Source organism: Crocuta crocuta, unplaced genomic scaffold (assembly GCF_008692635.1).
Source record: "Crocuta crocuta isolate KB4526 unplaced genomic scaffold, BGI_CrCroc_1.0 scaffold139, whole genome shotgun sequence".
NCBI classification, from domain to species: Eukaryota; Metazoa; Chordata; class Mammalia; order Carnivora; family Hyaenidae; genus Crocuta; species Crocuta crocuta.
Window position 1 is genome coordinate 8,157,557 of NW_027533258.1, and position 24,515 is coordinate 8,182,071.

Sequence of the window (24,515 nt, forward strand, 5' to 3'; positions counted from 1 at the left end):
CTCCCTCCCCCCCCCCCCCCCCGCTTATGCTCTCTCTCTCCCCCTTTCTTTCTCAAAATAAATAATAAAAACCCCAAACTTAAAAAAAATTTAATACCCTTTCCCCTAACACCTGGAGACAGGAGAAAGCACTTTTTTAAAAAAGTTTTTGTTTTTTGCATTTTTAAAAATTTAAATCCAGGTTAGTTAGCATATAGTGTAATAATGATTTCGGGAATAGAATTTAGTGACTCATTGCTTACCTAGGACACCCTGTGATCATCCCAGCAAGTGTCTCCTTAATGCCCAGCCCCCCACCCTCCTCCCCTCCGGCAGCCCTCACTTTGTTGTCCGTATTTAAGAGTCTCTTATGGTTTGCCTCCCTCTCTGTTTTTATCTTTTTTTTTTAATCTTTATTTTTGAGAGAGAGAGAGAGTGTACAAGCAGGAGAGGGGCAGAGAGAGAGGGAGACACAGAATCAGAAGTAGGTTCAGGCTCTGAGCTGTCAGCACAGAGCCCGACGTGGGGCTCGAACCCACAAACTGTGAGATCATGACCTGAGCCGAAGTCGGATGCTCGACCGACTGAGCCCCCAGGCACCCCTGTTTTTATCTTAATTTTCCTTCCCTTCCCCTGGTGCATCTGTTCTGTTTCCTAAGTCCCACACGAGTGAAATCCTATGATATCTGTTTCTCTCACTGACTAACTGTGTTTAGCAGAACGCACTCCATCCAGCTCCACCCTCGGTGTTGCAAACGGCAGGATTTCGCTCTTTTTGATCGCCGAGCAATATTCCATTGTACAGACACACGGCATCTGCTTACCAGGAGGCGGCACTTTTGCAGAGAGAACTCTGCCCTTCCTCGGCTCCCTCTAGGCCTGTGGTTCTCAGAGTGGGGTTCCTGGGCCGGCAGTGTCACCCGGGGGGCTTGTCGGAGATGCAGTCTCTCAGCCCAGACCTCCTGACCCAAAACTCCGGGAGAGGAGCCCCGTGGTCTGTGCCTTTACCGGCCCGCCAGGTGACGAGACGCGCCACCGCACTTTGAGCCCACCCTGCGGGATCCCCCTGCTTAGAGCATTCTAGAATTTCCCTTAGTGGATGAGGCTGGCTGGCTTCTTAGCAGAGTTCTTTCCCCTGCCTGCCTGCGTGATTTCCAAAGAGTTTCATTTCATCAACTCTCAAGTGCTGCCCATCTCTCCCCCAGCTCGTGCGCTCCTCTCTTTCCCGAATGCGCTTTCCTGATGTTGGAGATTGGAGAGAGTTTATGGCGCCCGGAATTGCTGTGCCTTTTGCTCTGTGAGCTGCTGATGGGGGCTTGGCTGCACTGGAAGGAGCGGCCGGGCCCTCTGTGGCCCAGGCTCCCGATGGCCTTCCAGCAGGTTCCGGAAAGTGCCATGGTGGCTGCCTCTCGGGAGGGAGGATGGCTTATCCCTGTTTTCCAAAATAACTGCAGCACGCTCCGGCGGTTTCCTGTGTCCTTGTGAAAAGCGACACTCCGTGATTTCGAGCATTATTTATAAACGTGAGGTCGCACCTTTTACTGGAAAGTCTTCTAAATGAGGATCAGCCGTGCCGAGCGGCTGAGGTTCACAAACACGGAGCTTCTCAGAAAACAAGTCGAAAAGGTGGTGTCTGAGTGGAAAATCCCACGTAGCGGGAAGAGAAGCTTCTGCACGGGCGAGCGGTGTGATTTTTCCACACGGAGAGATTGTGGGGGTCCTCCTGGGGGCCTGGTGAGAAGCCCGGTGCAGCACGGGCACAGAAGAAAATTCCAGATGTGGATCTGAGGGCTCAGGGCCGGCATTGGCTGTTTACCGGGCAATTCCTGTGGGCAGGAGAATGGAAGCCCGTTCAAACCAGCTTGTGGGGAAAAAGGGCATTTGTTAGAAGGGTATCAGGCAAGGCGTCTCTTAGAAGCCCCAGCTTATGGGGGCGCCTGGGTGGCTTAGTCGGTTGNATTAAAAAAAAAAAAAAAAAAAAAGAAGCCCCAGCTTATGGACCGGAAAGCAGGCGATGAGCTGTTTAGCCCGTTTCTGGGGCCTCGCGATGTCTTATGCCTCCTTGGTTCTCTGCGTTCGCTTTGCTTCATGCATATTTCTCTCTGCACACTTGCTTCTTTTCCTCAGCAGCCTTTTAGCAGAAACTGGCTGCTGACGGTCGAAGATACCCACCCACGTCCCGTTCTGTGCCATGTCCACTGGTCCAGAGAGTAGGCAGGTGGATCTACAAAGAAAGGGCTCTGGCTTCTTAGAGAAGGGCCTGGATTTGTGTAACAAATAGTTCCGTTTTGCAAAATGATGGTTTAGGATTCTGCTTGTGATTTTCATAGAGAGTTTGTTTGGGCAGTCTCTAGCTTTTTCGATTTCTTCCTTTGGAGGTCACGTTTAGAAGGCCTTTGCCAGCACAGGAAGGGAATATATTCTTCTAGTACTCCCATCAACTGGTTTTTTTCCCCTTAAAAAATTTTTTTAATGTTTATTTTCAGCAGAGAGAGAGCACGAGTGAGTGGGGGAGAGGCAGAGAAGGACGGAGACAGAGAATGCGAAGCAGGCTCCAGGCTCCCGAGCTGTCAGCACAGAGCCCAACTCGGGCCTCGAACTAACGAACCATGAGATCATGACCTGAGCCGGAGTTGGATGCTCAATGGACTGAGCCACCCAGGCCACCCCACCCCCAGCCCTTAAATTTTTTAATTCAGATAAAAGTTAATTTCAGAAACTGCGTGAGAAATGGATGTCCCTTAATCATCTTAATCTTTTTCCAGTCGTTGGCCTGGCGTTCTAACAGCATTTATTCACTGATGGAGCCGTTTACCATTGCCCTGAAAAACACGGCCTGACCGTACGCTAACCTAGCCCACTTGGGTCGGTTTCTTGTTTTTCTTTTCTGCCTTTCTTCCAACTGATTCCTGCATCAACACGACCCTTTCTCATGGGAACTTACCATGTGCTTGGTGAAGCAGTCAGATGGGGCGCACTGGAAAAATACAGTCTTCTGACTTTGGTTTGGTTTTCAAGAATTAACCAGCGTGGGGTGTTTTGATGGCTCACTCGGTTAAGCGTCCAACTTTGGCTCAGGTCATGATCTCATAGTTCGTGGGTTCGAGCCCTGCGTCGGGCTCTGTGCTGACAGCCAGCTCAGAGCCTGGAGCCTGCTTCGGATTCTGTGTCTCCCTCTCTCTCTGACCGTCCCCTGCTCATGCTGTCTCTTTCTCAGAAATAAAGAAAAAAAAAACATTAAAAAAACAAAAAAGAATTAACTAGCATCAAATGCTTCTTGTGTGTGTATTCTTCCAGCAATTTTCTGTGCCTGTACATTTTACTTAGGCCCTTTTTTTTAACGTTTATTTCTTTATTTTTGAAAGAGAAATGTGAGAGGGAGACAGAGGATCTGGAGGTGGGCTCCATGCCGACAGCAGACAGCCTGATGCAGGGCTTGAACCCATGAACCGCGAAGATCATGACCTGAGCCGAAGTTGGGCGCTCAACCGACTGAGCCCCCCAGGCGCCCCTACTGAGGCCCCTTCTGACGTGCATCTGAGAACCTTTTGTACGCTGCTGTACACTTTTGCACACTTAGCAGTGTGTTTTGGACACGCCCTGCACCCCCCCTCCATCTGCCTCATTCCCTGGAATTAAGTAGCGTTGTGCCCCGGGGCATTTCCAGCATGTCTCTAGTGTTTCCCTCCTCTAACAAAACATGCCCCCAAACGCCTCGTCATGCGGATTACCTCACAGCACCCCCGAAACTGCGGTCGGGTCAGAGGGTGTGTGCGTTCCGGCTTTTGATCGCTATCGCCACACAGCCTTCCCAAGGCATCCCCAGCCTGTTTTTCCGGATCCTCGCTAACGAGGGGGTGTCAGTCTTGAAAGGTGTGACACGTCCAGTGGGTGAGAAAAAGTGTGTCTTGCTGTCACTTCTGTTTGGGTCTCTCTGGTTCTGAGTGAGACCGGACGCCCTTTCCTCTTGGCCATCTGCCATCGCACTTCCGTCAGCCACCCGTGCGTTCGGTGCTCCTTTTAGATCGGACTGCTTGCGGCGTGTGTCATTCGTGCTGTGTGAAGGGGACTGGGGCTCTGTCCTCTCTCACTGGTCTTTCTTTGTCTTTCCATCCGTTTGTTGTTTTATCCATGCGCACGCGCGCGCGCGCACACACACACACACACACACGCACGCTTTTTGAAAGGCAGCCTTTGGCCATGTGGCCAAACGGAGTTCTTACGTTTGCTCTGAGCTGAGTCTGCATTCATTCCCCCAACACCCACTGCGCACTCTACCCGGCGCCTGCGAGACGCGGTCCCTGCCCTCGGTACGTCCGGTGGGAGGGCTGAACTTGAAGGCAGGTGTTGTGGCTGAGGAAGGAGGAGGTCATCCGTGCCCCCCATCCAGGCTGTCAGCTCCCCGAGGGCAGGATGAAAGTGTGGGCTCCTGGAGCCCCTCCCCAGGCTCGGCACCTGCTCACAGTTCGTACTCAGAAAGTCCGACTGGTGTGGACGGGGAGCTCACAGGCCCGTAGGGTCACCGGGACCCTCCCCGTGTCTGAACCAGGTGGCCCCGATCTGCCTTCCGCCCTGCTGCCAGCTCTGTCCCCGCCGAGCAGCCACTAGAACCTTCTCTTGGTGACATTTCCCTCTCGGCTTCCTTCACTGCATTGCTTTCTCTTCTCCGCTTCGTGGTCCCCTATTCTAGGAAAGACTCTAAAGAGTCAGCCGTGCCAAAGGGTTTGTGACGCTCTAATCTGTAAGTCTGTCCCTGGAGCTAAAATCGGTCACAGAACCTCCTTGTCAAAGCGGTGGCTCTCTGGGGGCCAGATGTTGTGAGCCTGGTAGTTTCAGAAGGTCGGGCTAATGATGATGGGCGTTTGGGGAGTCCCCTTAATTACCCTACATTCCTCCCATGCGTGTGGCTTCACACCTTGCCTGATCCTGACCCTCACGTGTTTTTTTTTTTTTATTTTTTAATGGTTTATTTATTTCTGAGAGAGAGAGACAGTGTGAGCAGAGGAGGGTCAGAGAGAGAGGGAGACACAGAATCCGAAACAGGCTCCAGACTCTGAGCTGTCAGCACAGAGCCCAACGCGGGGCTCGAACCCACGNATCTCCCCGGGCTCGATGCTTACCAGGCATTTCTGGCTGGAGCTCGGGTGGCCGACTCTGGGGCCCGGTGGCCCACGCTGCCCGAAAGTGACAGTCTGGCCCAGGCTCTGTAGCCCTCCCGCGGGTGGTCAGACCTGGGTGGTGGATCCCACAGAACGCAGTTGTGCTGCTGACGTGCCCGCTGACGGCCGTTCGCAAAAGGCCTGTGCATGTTTCCGTTTGCCGACGGGCCGCCTGATCCGTCCCTGCTGCTGGGGACCCGAGCTGTATGGCAGAGTTGGGGGGAGGTGGGGAAGCCCCCGTGGGAGACAGATCGGGACAAAGTTTCCCAAGCCAGAATCTCTTCCGTCAAGCTGTCTTTCCTGGGTGTCGCTAGATCGTCCCAGAACTGCCTCTGTGCCCACAGCATCTGGTTCTAGAGCTGCGGGTAGAACTGGGCACCCCTTCCCGAGTGAGACATTCCCCGGATGCCGCCGGCCCCTAGCTGATGGCGGTGGTGCTGGCCGTGCCGTCCTCTCCCGGATGGACCCTGCCCCTCTCACGTCATTTCTGTGGCTCAGGCCACAGAGGCTGAGCCCACATGTCCGCGTTGCAGATTCCGCAGGTGTACGGTGAGGCCCGAGCATCTGCATTTCTGGCCGGTTCTCGATGCTCATGCTGCTGGCCCAGGACCCCACTGTGAGAGCCTGGATGTCCGAGTCTGGCCCTGTGACCCCTGACTTCGGCCCTCCGCCTCCACCCCCACTTTTCAGCCACATCATCTTCCTTGAATCTCTTGAAGATGCCAGATGTGTGCCTGCCTCCAAGCCTTTTCACTTGTGGTTCCCTCCACCTTCAGTTCTGTTCCCTCACACACATGCACGGCTTGTTGCTTTTCTGCGGCATTAGCCGGCTTCCAAGATGGCCCCCAGCGTGCCAGCTGCCTGTCACTCACGCCCCTCCGTGCCCCTCCCACATTCTGTCAGTGTTGGTCTGTGTGGGCAGTAGAGTCTGGCCTTGGTGATGGAGGGTCACTTCTGTGTCTGGGTGATAAAAGGCATCGTGAGGGTCTCTCCCTGCTCTCTCGGACCACACATGTTGGGGGCAAGGAACTTTGGCCCGTCCACATGAGTGGATCCAGCCCCGCTCAAGCCTTCGGATGACACAGCCCCAGCTGAGATCACACTGTAACCTCATGGGAGAGCCTGAGCCAGAACCGCCCCAGTAAGCTCCTCCCGGATTCCTGACCCTCCGGAACAGTATGATGTCATAAATGCTCATTGATTGGAGCTGCTGACTTTGGGGTAGATTCTGATGCAGCAACAGAAACTCACTCAACTACTTTCCAAACTTTACTCAAATGTGCATTCTCGGGGAGAACTTTCTTGGCTATTCTTCTAAATATGTATTTACTTATTTTTGAGAGAGAGAGAGGGAGACACGGAATTGGAAGCTGTCAGCACAGAGCCTGATGTGGGTCTCGAACTCCCACACTGTGAGATCATGACTTGAGCTGAAGCTGGACATTTAACCGACTGAGCCACCCCGGCGTCCCTTGGCTATTCTTCTAAAATTACATCCCTTTCTGGGGCGCCTGGGTGGCTTAGTCGGTTAAGCGTCCGACTTTCACTTAGGTCATGATCTCGCGGTTCGTGGGTTCGAGCCCCGCGTCGGGCTCTGTGCTGACTGCCAGCTCAGAGCCTGGAGCCTATTTCAGTCTGTGACTCCCTCTCTCTCTGACCCTCCCCTGCTCACGCTGTCTCTCTCTCTCTCCTAGAAAAACAACAACAACAACAACAAACCATTAAAATTACATCCCTTTTTGGGGCGCCTGGGTGGCTTAGTCGGTTAAGTGTCTGACTTTCGCTTAGGTCATGATCTCGCAGTTCGTGGGTTCGAGCCCCGCGTCGGGCTCTGTGCTGACTGCCAGCTCGGAGCCTGGAGCCTATTTCAGAGTCTGTATCTCCCTCTCTCTCTGACCCTCCCCTGCTCACGCTGTCTCTCTCTCTCTCTCTCTCTCTCCTAGAAAAAAAAAACAACAACAACAAACCATTAAAATTACATCCCTTTCTAATACAACTTTCTTATCCTCCTTCCCTGCTTTATTCTCTTTAGTAGAGAATAAACTCTAACATGCTATGTTTTACTTTCTTATTTACCTTTCTTCTGGTGTGACTCCCTCCCTCCACCTCCATCAGAAAAATTTAAGTTCTCATTCATGGAGAATGTTACATGTGGACATTAAAAAATGGACAGAATAGCATCATAACTACCAGAATGCAAGCTGGGGGTGGAGGGTGTTTAACCAGTTATGTTTCTGCAGTATCCGCAGGGCACGGAATACCGCCAGATGCAGAGTAAGCCTGCAGGTATAGTGCTGGCATGTTCAATAATGCAATTTATTACATCAAATATTAACCATGTTATAAGTATTGCTAATGTTTATGTGACATTAATAGGACAAACCCATTGATTTTCAGAATGATTCTCAAACAGGCGCCTGGGTGGCTCAGTCGGTTAAACGTCTGACTTTGGCTCAGGTCACGATCTCATGGTCCGTGGGTTCAAGCCCCGCGTTGGGCTCTGTGCGGACAGCTCAGAGCCTGGAGCCTGCTTCCGATTCTGTGTCTCCCTCTCTCTCTGCCCTTCCCTTCCTTGCACTCTGCCTCTGTCTCTCAAAAGTTAGTAAACATTTAAAAAAAAAAAGAATGATTCTCAGGTACAGAATGGTGCGCAGACTAAAACAGGATCCTTGTGCGGCAGCTCCTGGCACTGGGCTACGGGGCACTGGTGTAGCTGGCATGTGGTGGTCTTGCTGGGAGACTGAGCCCCAACCCTGCTGCTTGTCAGTCAAGGCCTCAGTTTCTTCCCTTAGAAAGTGGAAACGATAGCACCCATTACATAGGTACTTGGGGACCATTAAAGGAGATGCCCAATATGGAGGGGCTTGGGGTAGGCCAGGCACGAGTGGATGGGTATTCAGAGAGTCGGTGGTTCACTTCCTGTGGAGGGTCTGTGGTTGGAAGTCAATTTCCATTTAATTTTAAGAAGGGGTTGGGAAAGCCCTGTAGCCAGAAGTGATTGCGAAGCCAAGGAGCCAGGAGATGCAGCCTCTGAGCTGTCAGCACAGAGCCCAATGTGGGGCTCGAACTCACGAACTGTGAAATCATGACCTGAGCTGAAGTGAGACGCTCAACAGCCTGAGCCATCCAGGTGCCCCAGAAGGAAGAATTTTTTTTAAAGGGCAAAGAGGAGGGGACTGGAGGAATCTCCGAGGCCAGCCAGGACCCCAAAGGGCCCAATTCCCTCTTGAGCTGGTACCTGTGGTTATTTCACCTGGTAGCCACCGGGGGCAGCAGAGAGCCACCACCAGAGCCCGGCCAGTGGACCAGTGGGGAGCAGGTGTCCGCTGGGATTGGACAGAAAGGNGGGACAGGGAGGGCGGGGCTTACACCTTCCCCAAAAGGCAAATCACCAGGACCAGTGGCGTCGATCCAGGGGGGTCCCTGTGGCTTTCGCGCTGGAAGCCAGTATTTCTAATGCAAGCAGGATGCAGTCTGAACAAGGACAATGAAGTCTAGAAGCTTAAAGTTAGTAACTCCTGCCTCGCTTCCTGTTTCATTATTCGCATCAGTGTTGTTATTCTTGTAAGGAGGGGCCATCTGTGCTTTGAAACCCAGATTTGCGTCTCTGCCCTCCTTTTAACTAGACTGTCTCCGAAAGTTTTATTCTCCACGGCAGCCACTGTCCTCCGCCGACGGGGGAATTAAAATCTCCAGCTTGTAGCCTTGACGGGCCGGTTTGGTCCACCGTCAGTTGATCTGTGCGTGTGGCTTTTCTGGGGTTAGCGGGGGAAGTCCGAATTGCTGGGAAAAGTGTGTTTCTTGTGAATTGCATTCTCTCCAAGAACACGTCTCACTTCTCCAGGCTGACCTCGCCATGCTCCCTAGAGCTCCTGGGGCCTGCATGGTGACCATGCTGGTGGTAGGAGTCGGGCTGTTTCTGGAATCATCTAAAGCCCGAGGGATGGATCCCCAGAGAATGCAGAAGAGCCTTAATCCAGGGCAACCCGGGCCCCAAACTGCTGCTTGAGTTTTGCTTTGACGGGGTCGACGAGCCTGGTGCGCTGTAAATAGATTAGGGAATCTTTTATTGGAAAAAGCCTAGAAATGGCTTCCTTCCTGTGGGCAATCTGGTCATCTGGGGGTGATGTTTCTCGCTGCCGGTGAGGTGACTCAGCCACAGGGACTCTCCAGACGTCCGCCAAGCCTGGCCTGGCCGTGTTCCTGCCTCAGACTTGCAGTGGCATTGGGTTTGGGGCTGGCCCAGAGCCGGCCAAGCGAGCATCCTTTAGAGAGTTATGGCGCCCAGATGGCGTTCGGCCGGACAGACGTGGCTCATAGGGGAATGATGGACTCCAGCTTCTTTTTTTTTTTTTTTAAATTTTTAATGTTTTATTTATTTCTAGGAGAGAGAGAGAGAGACAGCGTGAGCAGGGGAGGGTCAGAGAGAGAGGGAGTCACAGACTGAAACAGGCTCCTGGCTCTGAGCTGGCAGTCAGCACAGAGCCCGACGCGGGGCTCGAACCCACGAACCGCGAGATCATGACCTAAGCGAAAGTCGGACGCTTAACCGACTAAGCCACCCAGGCGCCCCGTTGGACTCCAGCTTCTGGGGGGCCTGTGAGTGACCCCGGCCAGCGAGCGCAGGCCTTCCAGTGAGTGGGGCTCTGACCGGAGGCCCACATCTGCCTGTGATCTCGGGGCTTCCTCCTGCAGACGCCTCAGCACATGACCTCACACGGCTTCTCTGCTCTCAGCACATTTTCTCTTGTTGCCTGAGTCTCTGCCTCTTGCGACCCCCTTCCCTGGAGAGCCCGGGCTGGGGCGGGAGGAACAAGACACAGAGACTTCTCAGCTAAAAAGCATCTTCAAATTAAGCTCTGCTTTGTTTCCCCCGATCTCGGTGGCGGTTTGCAGGTCCCAGAGGATGGAGGGGAGAGTCAAGTCCTCATGTCTGTTGCTGGCTCCTCTCTCTCCCTCCCCCCCCCCCCACAGCACTCCACTTNTACTTCTCAGTAAGTTTCAGTCCCTGAGGGATCCTGTGTCCCATAGATGCAGTGACCTCAGCAGGAAGCTTGCTTTGCGTCTGGCCCGAAACGCCCCGCTACTGTCCCGATGCCCCGAGTCCCCTCCCGCTGCCGCCCTCCGGTGTTCCCCTGTCTACCGCCAGGAGCCATTTTCCCGCCGTGTTCTTTGGTCCGTGCGCATGCGCGTAGCTCTTGTCCGACTAGAACCCGAGTTTCACCTTGGGCATCACCAGCTTCAGTTTTAAGAGGAGCTGGTGCTCCGCGTAGAGGCGGCCCACTGACCTTGGAGCACAGCCGTCCAGGGGCTTGCCGCCCGGCTCCCAGCCGACTTTCACAAGCCCAGACGTGGCTGCTGGGTGCTCTCTGAAGTCGGGTCTGTGGCGTCAGCCACCAAAGGCGTAAAGGCACTTTTCCCACCTGTTGGAAGAACAGAGCTGGCTGTCTCTGGAGACTGGAAGGTCACAGCACATAGGAACCTATGTCGTGCCGTCATGGTGTCCATCTTTCAATTTGCCCGTCTGTCCGGGCACATAGACCTGACTCTCAGGGAGATGACATAGGGGTCGAGGTCAAGGTCTGTGCTGCCTGAGAGGTGGGTCAGAGTGCTGACTCCCTTGGAGGAGCTAGATGGAGTGTGTGCGCTGGGGTGTGTGGGTGTTGGAGGCTCTTAGGTCTGGTTCTCAGATGAACTTGAGACAGATTTAGGTGCAGGAGGTTCAGGAGCGGGTAGGGGAATACTCTTGGGAGCAGCCCCTGGGGAAGGGAAGGGAGCGGTAATGTAGTAAAGTCACAGGAAGGGCCCCTGGCCAGCCCCTGGGAACTCCGAGCTGTGTGGAATCGTCTGCCTCGGTGCAAGGGAATTGGTGGCCTTTTAACCCCCAACATCGGCCAGCCAGCGTGTGCGTAGCACTCCGTGCCCCTTCCCCCCCCCCCCCCCCCCCCGCCCCCCCACGNCCAGTGGGACTTGAAAATAAATCTCAAGAGATACCGAAATGTTGACTTAGAGCTGTGCGATTATGGGTGCTGACTCCTCTGTGTATTTCTACGTCCTCAAATAGTACAGAGCGAGAAGCATTCTTTTTCTCGCCGGATAACTTTATGAGAAGTCTCTGCTCACAGCGGCGACGCGGCTCACGTCGCGTTCAGGGGGCCACCACGCGGCCGCGGTGTTAGCTTGGCTCCTTGCTGGACACCCGGGGAGGGGGAAGGGGCCAGGCTGACGCAGTGGCTGGAATTCAGACCCGACGTGGGCCTGGAGAGCCGGGAAGGACTTGGGGAATCACTCTCACTTGACGGAGGACCCATGTCTCTGCACAGACCCCAGGCCAGGGCTCCTTCCTCTGGCTTTGGGGTTTCAGGTGACAGTGGGCGCTTGGGAGAAACAGCCAGTGAGCGGCTGGGTCCCAGGGCACGGGACAGAAGTGGAGGTGCCTGGGTTGGCAGCCTTGGGGGATCGGTGGGGGCTGGGGGGGCCGAGAGGGACATTTCCAAGGGTCCCCAGCTAGAAGCTCGATCATCCTGGCAGGTGGGGAGGGGGATGGTGTGGGAGCGGAAGGCCAGCTCCCCCCCGCCCCCCTGGGCTGGGGCAGGATGGTGGCCGGCCGGGTCTCCTCTGCCATCTAGCTCTGCTGGGACCCTCCGGGGCTCTGCCCTGTGACAGTCTCAAAGTGATTGTGTTTCTTTCTTTGACCAGAGACCACCTGGGAACGCCCCAGCAGTTCTTCTGGGATTGCGGCCAGCCCTGGCCCTCACAGGAGCTCTCTGCCTCCAACAGGTACGGTCTACCCGCTCTTTGGGGGCAACGGGGAGGGGCTGCACACCCCCCTTCACCGGAAAGGCCGGGACTGTGGGTGCTGGGGTCTGGAGCCCGGCTGGGGGGGGTGGGGAGGGCGGGGTCTGGAGGGCTCGGAGGACGGGCCGTCCCTGGCAGTGTGGGCAGCACGCCGGTGCCTCACCGTCGCTCCCGGTCAGGTGCTTAGGGAGAGAAGGCGGCCGGGTGAGGCGTGGCATCAGGCTCTAACCTGGCTGCGAGGGCGGGTACAGAGCTGCTCCACGCCGTTCCCGAGCCCACCACGGCGTACAAGTTAAAGGGGGCAGCTTTTTACGGGGCAGCTTGCAGATAGAATGTTCTGGAAGGGACTTGGGATTCCTTGTCAGGGTCTGAGTTCTCTGTCTGCAGGGGGAATCAGGTGGAGGTGGGTGAGGCGGCCGGTCCTGTCGCAGGCGTCTTAGAAGTCGCAGCTTGTCAGACCGGGGCCGTGGGCACCTTGCGTCTCCGTGCCCAGCCTGCTTCTGCCCGGGTGTACGCATCGAGGGCCTGGAGGAGGGAGGTGGTGGCTCAGGCCCCCTCCAGCCTCCGGGGATTCTGACCCTCGATTCTCTCCTCCTCGGGGCGTGGGCACATCGACGCTCTGGGGCGGGAGGGAAGAGGCCTTCCCGGGAGGCGCTCGGGGCATCCGTGAGGCTTTGACACCTTCTCTTCTAAGTTCCGCACGGAACCTCGGATCGGAAGAAGGGAAGAGTGGCCTCGTCGGCATTTCTTCCCACGGGAGCACCAGGGTTTGTTTTTGGTTTTTTTTCCCGTGTATTCTCTCGTTTGGTTTTGGAACAGGCGGCTTTCAGGAGGTTGGATTTGGTTGTGGGAGGGACACGGACTCGGCGGGGACACGAAGTTGCTTCCGAGCTTAGCCGTCCCCGCCCCCACACTCTGGGGCTGCTGACTCCCCTTCTGGGGACCACTCAGGGCAGCAGTGACAGACTTTCAAACCTTTCCTTCAAAGAATATGCCGGATGCTATTCTCGGTGCTGGGGACTGTGCCACAGATGAGCCACGCCTGTGCGGTCCCCGCTCCCGGGACCCACATTCTAGTGGGGGGTTTGGGCGAATAAGCCCAAATGTGAAATGTGTTGGGCTGTTCCTGCATGTTCTTGTGCAAGGAGTGAAAGTGAGGGCCGTGGGGCAGTGCAGGGCTGGAGAGTCGGGAACGGCCCCAGTGAGGAGAAGATGGGTATGTGTGTGGGGTCGCAGTGACGTGTTCTGGGCCATGGACGGCAGGTGCAAAGGTCCTGGGGCAGGGGTGACCTTGGCGTGTTTGAGAACACAGCGCAGGCCAGTGTGTGGCTGGAGGGTGGAGGATGAAGGGGAGAGCGGGAGGCGATGAGGGGAGGCCAGTCCGCAGGGGTGGAGCCTGCGACCGCTCCTCCCCTCCCCTGCCAAGCCAGAGGAAGGTGTCAATTTCATTCTGAGTACTGGGGTTGGGGTTGAGGGTAAGAGTGAAATGCATTAGAGGCGTCTTCATGAGACATTGCCTTTTTTTTCTTTAAGTTGATTTTTTTTTTTTGAGAGAGAGAGTGAGCACAAGTGGGGGAGGGGACAGAGAGAGAATTTCCCAAGCAGGCTCCGTACTGTCAGCGCAGAGCCCCACGCGGGGCTCAGACTCTGCAACCAGGAAATCATGACCAGAGCAGAAATCGAGAGTTAGACTCTCAACAGACTGAGCCCCCCAGGCGCCCAGAGATGCCGCCTCCTTGAAGCAGCCCGGCACTCCTTGGCTCTATCAGAATGGCTCTCGGTTAGCAGCGACGGGCGTTGGGGTGATTACGCGCACGGTGGGTGGGGAGGGCGAGGGCAGCGTGGAAACCTCAGCCACATTTGCTGACCACAAATATTCCAATGTGGTCCCTTCTGCAGAAAAACATGGAAAAACAGGTCAGGATGAACACCAGTGGGAACCACAAATCAGCCCGGGCCACGGTGCTTTCTGGAGGCAGAAGTGTGAGGGCGGCCATGGGGCTCTTTACCTCTTGAGTTTTGGGAGCTTCTGGGGAAGGTTTGAACACTCACCTGTAGCCAGGGATTGGTTCGTTCTCAGCGCAGGTTCGTCGGATGCTGAAAGCTTAGCCAGCCAGGCTTCCCACGGGGAGCGAGGTCTGGGAAGCTGCCCAGTGCCCCCTCAAAAAATGGCATTCCGCTCTTTGAAATGTTGGGTGTCACGTAGCGTCGGCGCTGAGCGGGGGGCTTTTCCGGGTTTTCCGGGCGAGGTCCGCGCCAGTAGTGAAGTTTGAACCCAGACAGAAACCCCAAAAGCTCTATTCCGTAACTGCTGCAAATACTAAAGAGGATCCTTGGGCTGGTCTGATATGCCGAACGGAGGCAGGGATTTATGGAGAGAGAGGAAGAGTCAGGGTGAGACGGAAAGAAAGTACCGGGTGAAAAATGAGGTTCTGGGAGGCTCGTGGATGCGTCACGGGGTGGATGGCTGAATCCATAGAGCAGTGTCGTCCAGGAAAACGTTCTGCGGGAACAGAAATGGGTGTGATCGCCGCTGTCCGCTGCGGTCGCGCCAGGCATGTGGCTAAGTTACTCGAAGTGCATCCAGTGTTGCTGAAGAACTGAATTTTTAACTTGCTTTTACTCTATTTAATGTATGTGTTTTTTTTTAAATTTTGGAATATATTAAAAAAATTTTTTAACGTTTCCTTATTTTTGAGAGAGACGGAGCATGAGCAGGGAGGGGGCAGAGAGAGAGAGGGAGACACAGAATCGGAAGCAGGCTCCAGGCTCCGAGCTGTCAGCACAGAGCCCGATGCGGGGCTTTAACCCACGAACGGTGAGATCATGACCTGAGCCGAAGTTGGACACTCAACCGACTGAGCCACCCAGGCGCCCCTATATTTTATTTAAATTTAATTGGTTAGAATTGAACAGCTACCTGTGACTCGTGGTGACCTCATCAACCAGAGTGTGGAGAGTGAATTCCCTTCGGAGCTTCTGGGCCTGGGACATGCACCGAGCTTTTGTTTGTGTTTCTCTTGTTTAAAAAAAATTTTTTTTTTTTTAATTTGAGAGAGAGAGAGAGTGCAATCAGAGGGGAGAGGGGCAGAGGGAGAGAGAATCTTAAGCAGGCTCTATGCTCAGCACTGAGCCCATCATAGGGCTCGACCCCACCACCCTGGGATCATGACCTGAGCTGAAGTCAAGAGTCAGATGCTCAACCGACTGAGCCCCCCAGGGGCCCCTTGATTGTGTTTTTCTGAAGGTTGGGGGCAATCAGTCTTTTACTGACTTGCCCTGGTGGCGAAGGGGTGGGAGGGGGTGGGAGTCGTCGGGGAAGCCAGTTCAAATTCTGGCTTTGTCCAGCCTGGGAGGGATCGTCCTTAGGGGATGGGCCACCCTTCCAGTCCCTGGGGAAGCCAGATCAAAGGGGCATGAGTGAGCTCCCATGAGGATCAGGGAGGGTCTGCCTTGCGGAGTGGCCGTGCTTCCCCTGAGCAGGGGCCCCTGGGGAGGGGCTCACCCTCTCCCACACCCTCTCCAGACCAGGAAGCCCTAACCACTGGCCTCCTCTACATCGTAGCCAAGCAGGGACCCCCCCATTCACTGCAGAATCATCAGGTTTCCTAGAGAGGCTTCTGTGGCCCTCGGCGAGACCCCCCCCATCGACCTCAAGGAAGGCGGTTAACACTTCCTGCTGGAAGGAGGCTCGCGTTTTGTTCCTGACTCCGTGATTTTGTCAGTTCAAGCCCCAGAGGGACCTTCCTGGAACCCATCGAACCTTTGACGCCCTGGAGAATAGCCACAGGCTTCCAGCCCCCTCCAGCCCTGGGGACGGATGTGTTTTGGGTTCTATTTTGGGGGATATGGTTTTCATTTCTGACGATCGATGAAGACAGTGAGTGCCAGGTGGGCAGACAGATGCTTCTAGACCAGAAGGCTGTCGGGTAAAACTGCTCCCCTAAACAGAGCCCGGTAGATGCAACCTCCCTCCACCACACAGGGTGCAGCGAGGGCGTGAGGCAGGGGTTGCACCCAGGGTGCCTTCAGAGGTTCTGAGCTCAAAACCGGCCCCCGTGTTTGCCTTGGTTCGCCTGCCCTCACTACCTGCCGCCTTACAGCCACAGCTGTTCCCAAAGTGGGTTCCGTAGTAGTCTTGCTTCACTGCCCGGAACGGGCTCTGCATCCACGTACGTGTGGGAGCACCACACACCATTGCTTTGCTTGAGGTCCCCGGAGCTCATCAGCATCCAGGAATACTCGTCAGGGCCTCACGGACGGGGGAGATTTCTCCAGATGGAAGGTCTGTGCAAGCCCTGCGTTGAGAAAGTCCGTTGGTGCCATTGTTTTTTTTTTCCCCCAACAGCGTTTGGTCGCTTCACGTCTCCGTGTCACGTTGCGGTAATTCTCTCAATATTTCTGACTCTTTGGTTACAAGTATATATGTTATGGTGATTTGCTTTGTGATCAGTGATCTTTGATGTTACTCGTGTGATTGTGTTTGGGGCACCGTAAGCTATGTGCGTATGGGACCTTGAACTTCACTGACAAATGTTGTGTGTGTTCTGACTGTTCCAACTGGCCATCCCCGCGTCTCTCCTGCTTCTCAGGCCTCCGTCTTCCCTGAGACACAGCAGTGTTGAAACGAGGCCAGTTGAAAACCCTACAACGGCCTGTTAAGTGTTCAAGGGGAAGGAAGAGTCGAATGTCTCTTGTTGTAAATCAAACGCTAGAAATGATTGAATTCCATAAGGAAAACATGTTGAAAGCTGAAACAGGCCAAAACTTCCACCAAAGTTGGCCAAGTGGTGAGTGCCAAGGAGAAGTTCTTGAAGGAAATGGAAAGTGCTTCTCCAGCGAACACATGAAGGATGAAAAAGAGAAACAGCCTTATTGCTGACGTGGAGAAGGTTTGGGTGGTCTGGACGGAAGGTCAGACCGGCCCCAACATTCCCTGTGGCCAAAGCCTAATCCAGGGCAAGGCTCTAACTCCCTTCAAGTCCGTGAAGGCTGAGAGAGGAGGGGAAGCTGCGGAGAGACGTCTGAGGCCAGCAGGGGTTGGTCAGGAGGCTTAAGGAAAGATGCCGCCTCCATAACGTCAGAGTGCAAGGTCAAGCAGCAAGTGCTGATGTAGAAGCTGCAGCAGATTCTCCAGAAGACTGATTCGAAAGAATTCATGAAGGTGGCTCCACTAAGCAACAAAACAGCGTTCTGTCTGAAGAAGACGCCATCTGGAACTTTCAGAGCTGGAGAAGAGAAGTTGGTGCCTGACTTCAAAGCTTCAAAAAACAGGCTGACTCTCTCCTTAGGGGCTAATGCGGCTGGTGACTTCAAGGTGAAGCCAATGCCCGTTGGCCATTCCAGAAATCCTAGGGCCCTTCGGGACGATGCTAACTCTACTCTTGTCTGGCCTCTATCGGTGGGACAGTATAGCCCGTGTGACTGCACATCTGTTTACAACCTGGTTTACTGAGTATTTTACGCCCACTGTTGAGACCCACTGCTGAGGGGAAAAAAGGATTCTTTTCAAAATATTACTATTCATTGACAATACACCTATTCGCCTGAGAGCTCTGATGGAGATGGACGGTGAGACGCATGTTGTTTTCAGGCCCACTGATGCAACATCTGCTTTGCAGCCCATGGGTCAGGGAGCCATTTTGACTTCCAAGTCTTATTTAAAAGATACGTTTTGGGAGGTTCTAGCTGCCATAGGTAGTGATTCCTCCAATGGATCTGGGCAGAGTAAATTGAAAACCTTCCGGAAAGAATCCACCATTCTAAGTGCGGTTAAGAACATTCATGATTCATGGAAAGAGGTCAAAATATCAATATGAACAGGAGTTTGGAGGAAGTTGATTCCAACCTTCCTGAAGGACGTTGAGGGGTTCAAGACTTGTGCGGAGGAAGTCACTGCAGATGTGATGGAAACGAGAGAGCTAGAATCTGAAGTGGGGCCCAAAGATGGGGCCGAATGGCTACCATCTCGTGATGAAACTTCATTGGCTAAGGAGTTGCTTCTCATGGATGAGCCAAGGAAGTAGTTTCTTGAGATGAAATCCCATCCTGGTGAAGATGCTGTGAAGATAAGATGGCATGACAACAAAGGATGAGAATATTCCATGAACTTAGCTGATAAGGCAGCCGGGTTAGAGAGGACCGACTCTGCTTTTGAGAAGTTCTTCAGCGGTGCCTGGGTGGTGCAGTCGGTTAAGCGTCCGACTTCGGCTCAGGTCATGATCTCACGGTTCGTGGGTTCAAGCCCCGCGTCGGGCTCTGTGCTGACAGCTAGTTCAGAGCCTGGAGGCTGTTTTAGATTCTGTGTCTCCCTCTCTCTCTGACCCCCCTCCCCGCCCCCGCTCACGCACTCTCTCGCGCTCTCTCTCTCTCTCAGAAATAAATAAAACATTGAAAAAAAATTTTTTTAAAGTTCTTCTGTGGGTCAGATGCTCGCAAACAGCATCACCTGCTGCAGACAGATTGTTCATGAAAAGAAAGAGTCCATTGAGGTAGCAAACTTTACCGTTGTCTTATGCTAAGAAATTGCCACCGTCCCCCNTAGGTTTTTCTTTGTTGAGCGTTTGAGTGCATTTGCCCGTAAAACCATCTGGGTCCAGTGCCTTTTGGAGGGAGGTCGTTTTTCAAAGGTTTTACTCATTTTGGTGTTTCTAGGGTCCTTTGAAACCATTTTTGATCATTTCGATCTCATGGAAGGTCATGTAAATATTATTATTAGCGCATAATTACAAATCATATGCTCTTGCATTTATAAAAAAAATCTTTTACAAGATCTGCTTATGTTTTCTTTCAAATTCCACACTCTGAGCATTCGTGCACTCTCTCTGTCTCAAATTAGATGAGTTGACCTGTTTTTTTATTGTTGAGATTCCTCCCCCGGCCGCACACAAAGAGAACTTGCCTGAATGGCAAATGTGATCCTGCTTCCTAACCAGTTCATTTCAACTGCCATATTTATACCCCCTTCTCATTTTTTCTTTTGGTGTATTTTACTGGCTTTTAAAAGTTTTTTTTNCTCACGCACTCTCTCGCGCTCTCTCTCTCTCTCAGAAATAAATAAAACATTGAAAAAAAATTTTTTTAAAGTTCTTCTGTGGGTCAGATGCTCGCAAACAGCATCACCTGCTGCAGACAGATTGTTCATGAAAAGAAAGAGTCCATTGAGGTAGCAAACTTTACCGTTGTCTTATGCTAAGAAATTGCCACCGTCCCCCCAGCCACCACCCTGACCAGTCCGTGGCCATCAACACTGAGGGAAAGAGCTTCCACCAGCACAAAGCTGAGGATTCGCTGAGAGCTCGGATGATGGCTAATGTTTCTTAGCAAGAAAGTAATTTAAAAATATTTTTTAATGTTACTTATTTTTGAGAGAGAGAGAGAGAGAGAGAGTGAGTGGGGGAGGGAAGAGGGAAAGAAGGGAGTCACAGAACCCGAAGCAGCTCCAGGCTCCGAGCTGTTAGCACACAGAGCCCGACTCGAGGCCCAAACTCAACGAACCTCAAGATCATGACCTGAGCTGAACTCAGATGCTTCACTGACTGAGCCACCCAGGTGCTCCGCCATAAAATATTTTTAAATTAAGTATGTACAGTGTGGTTTTCTTAGACATAATGCTCTTGTGCACTCAATAGAGTAGGGTGTAAATATAAATTTCACGTGCATCTGAGAAACCAAAACATGCGTTTGACCCGTGTTATGGTGACATGTGGTTATTGTGATGGTTTGGAACCCAACCTGCAGTATGTCTGAGGTGTGCCTGTATTTAAACAGGCCTCCAGTAATGAAGCAGTGAACACTGGGGGCCACTTGTCCTAAACTCTTTGGACCATGAGACCCTACTGTTTCCTTCCACTGCTTTATATTTAGAACAAACACGCCGCAGAACTGGTGTCGCGTATTGCGGGCCTGGGGAAACGCTATGTTCCGCCATGTTGACTCTGGGAGGGGGGTCAAGAGGGGTGGGTGTCAGGAATAGGACCTCGGGGCTCTTGGGTTCCTTATGCTTGGAAGAAGTTAGGTGTTTGTTCCAGAAAGAAGGGAGGTTAGAAGGGGCGCTGTCCAGGGTTGATTTTCTCCTTTGAAAGGGTTAAGTCTACTCTTTGGGGTCCCGTAGGGAACCGCGGGGGCCACGGGAGGAAATCATCTCTGCTGGGATTGGAGCTGGAGGGGAAGCAGAGCTACCGGCCCTGTGGATTCTGGGCAACAGATGTTGCTGACTCTTCTCTCTTGCTCGTCCTCCCTCCACAACTCTGGCTCTCCTTTCCGTTTTTACCCGCTTCCTCTCCCCTGCCCCTGAAGGCCTTCTTCTTTCCCTTTCCACCCAGACACCTGTCCCCTTTTCTCATCATGCATCTCTCAAGACCCCTTCTCTTTGTCTGTTTAACTGCCCACAGCAAGGGATGAAATGTGTGCATGTGTGCATTTATATTTGTGGTGGAAGTTATGAAAGTTACTACGTAAGAGCTTTCTGTTCCCTTTTTCTTCTCTTAAAAACAGCTGAAATGGGCATTTGACTTTGTTTCTTCTATCCCCGGAATGCATTCTGTTCCTTCTGGTTAGGAGTGATCATTGACCAATTTTATTTTATTCCACCCACTCCCCCTGCCACCCGGAGGCTGGAGGCCTCAAAAGCACCCACGTCCGGCCTCTAACCCTTGGTAAGCTGAGAGCCCAGAGGACTGGGAATAATCAGGAACCTTCGTGGGGAAGCCAGAGCCGTTCAGATATCCACCGAGCGCTTTTCTGAGTGTGCCTGGGACTGGTGGACTGAAACCCGGCAAGACCAGATCAGGGCAGAGCTGCCGGATGGAGAGAAATGGTTGGATGGAAAATTATTTTTTCTTTCCCAGTAATTGTTTTGACACGGGGAGTAATTAGCCAGCAGCTGACAGCTCAGAACCGAAGTGAGAACAAGAGAATGGATTAGGGGCACAGTGCCCCTGCGTTAGGCAGTTCCTGGCTGGCAGGAGCGTGGCGGGCGGGGCGCCTGGCGGATGCTGGAAGCGGAAGACAGACAGGCGTGTCCTGAGGGCACACTTTTAGGTGCAGTGAGGGGGGTGGGTGGGGGTCGGAAGGGCAGCCCCTGCCCTCCAGGAGCGAGGGACAGCCTTGGCATAGAGGGACCCAACATCATCAGAGGTGGTGACTGGTTCCAGGCTAAGACCTGCTCAGGTAAGAATATACGTAGTTCGTGTTCGTAGTCAAACTGAACTGTGGTTCAGCTCTTTTGTTGTCTTTGGTAGATTTGAGGGCCAGGGTAATGCTGTCTTTGTTTAATAACCTGCAAAATTTGCCCTGTGTTTCCAAACCTGGCTACAGCTTATGTCTAGGTTTTTCTTTGTTGAGCGTTTGAGTGCATTTGCCCGTAAAACCATCTGGGTCCAGTGCCTTTTGGAGGGAGGTCGTTTTTCAAAGGTTTTACTCATTTTGGTGTTTCNCTTCATTATTTTCTAAATATTGTATAATTACTGTTTTAAATTCTTCTTTGATCTGGGATTAGGAGAGCATTTTCTTTTTATTATTATTACTATTTTAAATGTTTATTTATCTTAGAGAGAGAGACAGAGAGTATGTGAGCCGGGGAAGGGCAGAGAGAGAGGGAGACGCAGAATTCGAAGCAGGCTTCAGGCTCTGAGCATTCAGCACAGAGCCCGACATGGGGGCTCAAATCCACAGACCGTGAGATCGTGACCTGAGGTTTAGTCAGGTGCTTAACCAACTGAGCCACCCAGGTGCCCCAGCAAGGCATTTTCTTAAATTTCCAAGTGTTTGGGAGTTGGACGGATGGGGAACTTTGATATTTGTTCTTCTGTTACTATCTGCTTTTACTGCTTTCTAGTCAAAGAATGTGGCCAGCGTTCATTATGGCTTTTGTGATTTATTGATGCTTTATTTGTAGCTTAAATATGCCCCAGTCTTTTTTTTTCCCCCTAAATTTCCGTGACTTGTTGGTAAAAGACAGTATCTTTCTTTGTAGCGGATGATGTTTAATATCTAGTTCATTCAGCCGGAAAGCGGCACACTACTACGGTTTTCACCTGCTGTCTTTAGATTCTCCTCCATGTGAGTTTTATCCATTTTAGTCCTGTGCTGTTTGATAAATAACAGTTCTCAAATGTTATGCCTTCAGTGCACGTTGTATTTTTCAGGGTAGGGCCCTTCTTGGCATAGCTTATGCCAACTTGAGTGGTTTCTCCTTGACCCCCCCCCCACATCCTCTGATGCTCTCAGAGCACCCCCAGCCCACNAGAGCAGGGCTGTCTCTGGCCATGCGGGGTAATCTGTTTCTTGCTTCCCCAAGCCACCCGCCTGGGGGCCAGCTCCGTGCCCAGTTTTCAGTAGCCTTCCTGTGTCTGTGCCCAGCATTCTTCCAGAGGATCAGACCACCCTGCAGACCCGGGAGAAGCCCAGCTGTCCACAGGGGTCTGCCCAGTGCTCTGTGTTTCTGCTCGCAGGGCAGCACGGGTTTGGGATTTTTTTCCCTGCAAATGATGGAGAATGGGAGACCTCCCCAGTGTGAAAAAGGTCCTGCTTGGGGCGGCCTTTGTCACCCCACTGCTTGCTTCCAGCAAATCCGTAGGCGTTAGGGGCTTTCAGCCAGTCTCTCTTGCTTCTGGACGCGCCACAGGGCTCTCTCCGTAAGAACCATGGGCTTCGTACGTCTTTGGTTCAACCCGCACAGTATGTAAGTTGTGTCGCCTCCTCCAAGCCTGGACATAAGGAAGGTGTGTCTGGTCTCCAGACATCACACAGGCTGGGGTTCGAGGTGACGGGATTCGGGAACAGAGGCGGTAACCTGTCCTCTCTCCATCTACCCCTCTGTCCTTTTCGTAAGTTACTTCATAACTCACAGCCCCTTTTAGCAAGTACTGTCGCATTTGATTTTTTAAAAATACTTTGAAAATGTTTATTCATATTTGAGAGAGAGCGAGAGCAAGAGCGAGCATGAGCAGGGGAGGGGCAGAGAGAGAGAGACACAAAATCTGAAACAGGCTCCAGGCTCTGAGCTGTCAGCACAGAGTCCGACGCGGGGCTCGAACCCACAAACCACGAGGTCATGACCTGAGCCGAAGTCGGACGCCCAACCGACTTAGCCACCCAGGCCCTCCATGTCTCATTTGATTTTCATGCCAACAGGGTAGGTTTGGGTATTGGAGAGAGCTGTCCCCATTTCACAGATCCAGAAGCTGAGCGAGGCTCCCCGAACTCCATAGGGTCACAGAACCATGAACCGCAGGCAGTTGGTGGACGGGCCACCTGACTCTGTGGAAAGAGGCTGGACCCTTGATCAGCGCTCATGGCCACAACCCCTGTGGCATTCTCGGTGATGGCTGTTAGACAAGAGTGACCCCACCTCCCATTTAAGCACGTTCCCCTCTGGCTCAGAAAGAAATGGGGCTCCCCACCAAGAGTTCCGTAATTGGGAGCCGGGGATCGGAGAGAGGCGTGCTAGGCGTTTCCAGCTCCGCAATAATGGTAAGATCCTGAGAGAGGGTCCCAGCCGTGCGCGACGTCGGCTTCTGAGCACTGTTTCTCTCCCGCAGTGAATGGATACCACGCGGCAGGGACCCCCGCGCACCCGCCCGAGACTGCCCACATGAGCGTCCGAAAATCCACCGGTGATTCCCAGGTAAGGGGTGCTGTGACGGGAGGTAGGGGAGGCAGTCACACAGGCCCAGGGTGGTCTCATTAAGATGGCACATTGGAGGCGTCTGGGTCCTGGGAATTCCGTTCTGCCCCGAGTAAAAGGCGGTCGCTCTGTCTGGGTCACGCCCACAAACCACGACCGAGGAAAGCGGGTGATCTTGCTTTGCCGGTTTTCTCTACAAGTTGCAGGTGGTTGGAGTCGGGTGATGTGGGTGGATCCTCACCATAGGTAAGGCAGAGGGCTCCACCCTTCCGTCTGGGTTCCTGATACACAGACTCAAGGTTCCTCCATCACTTTGAGAGTATGGACGGGGCCGGGCGATTCTCCTTCGTCTGTACACCCCTTCCCACCCCCGTGTGAAATATTTTCTCCTATTTAATAACCTAACACAGAGACCACGACACGATGGGGGGAAACGGGGGAAGAACGGCTTTAGATTCCCATCCCGGCTTCTCCACTGCATCCGTTGTGATGACTTGTACAAACGCGCGTCCGTACCTTTCCCGTGTCACAGGTGAGGCCACCGAGTCCTAGACCGCCTAGGTGCCTCGTGCGGTGACACAGTTGCTAAATGATCGGACTCGGCTCTGAGGCCGAGGCCCGTGGTGTTTCTAGTTTGTGCTAAGCCGTGTCTGAGGAATGAAGGACCAGCTTATTTTAGTCCGTGCGTGAGTTCTATCCAGGAGGTGTTGTGGATGAGGGCTGCGGACTCCGCCGGTCCTTTCCAGGAACTGCTCTGCTGGCCGGGGTGACGGTGAGGGTGGTACTGGCCGGTGCTCAGGATAACAACAGGCGCTTACCCACAGCAGCGGGTGCCATGTCGAAGCAGGGCCTTACGGTCTGTCGCTGCGGATGGCCAGACTGTGACGCTCGGCTATACCGCGGGCAGGAGTGTTCGTGTTTGCAAACTCTGTTCAGTTGTCTTAGACAGA

General features: G+C 53.3%; 1 protein-coding gene across 1 annotated transcript in view; it reads left to right on the top strand.

Moving 5' to 3' along the window:
* GAS7 (growth arrest specific 7) overlaps positions 1 to 24,515 on the top strand; it is a 140,660-nt gene that overhangs the window by 70,694 nt on the left and 45,451 nt on the right. The window contains exons 3-4 of the mRNA XM_077746546.1: positions 11,838 to 11,918; positions 23,480 to 23,565. Coding sequence (XP_077602672.1) covers positions 11,838 to 11,918; positions 23,480 to 23,565 — 167 coding nt within the window. The remainder of the gene's footprint in view (positions 1 to 11,837; positions 11,919 to 23,479; positions 23,566 to 24,515) is intronic.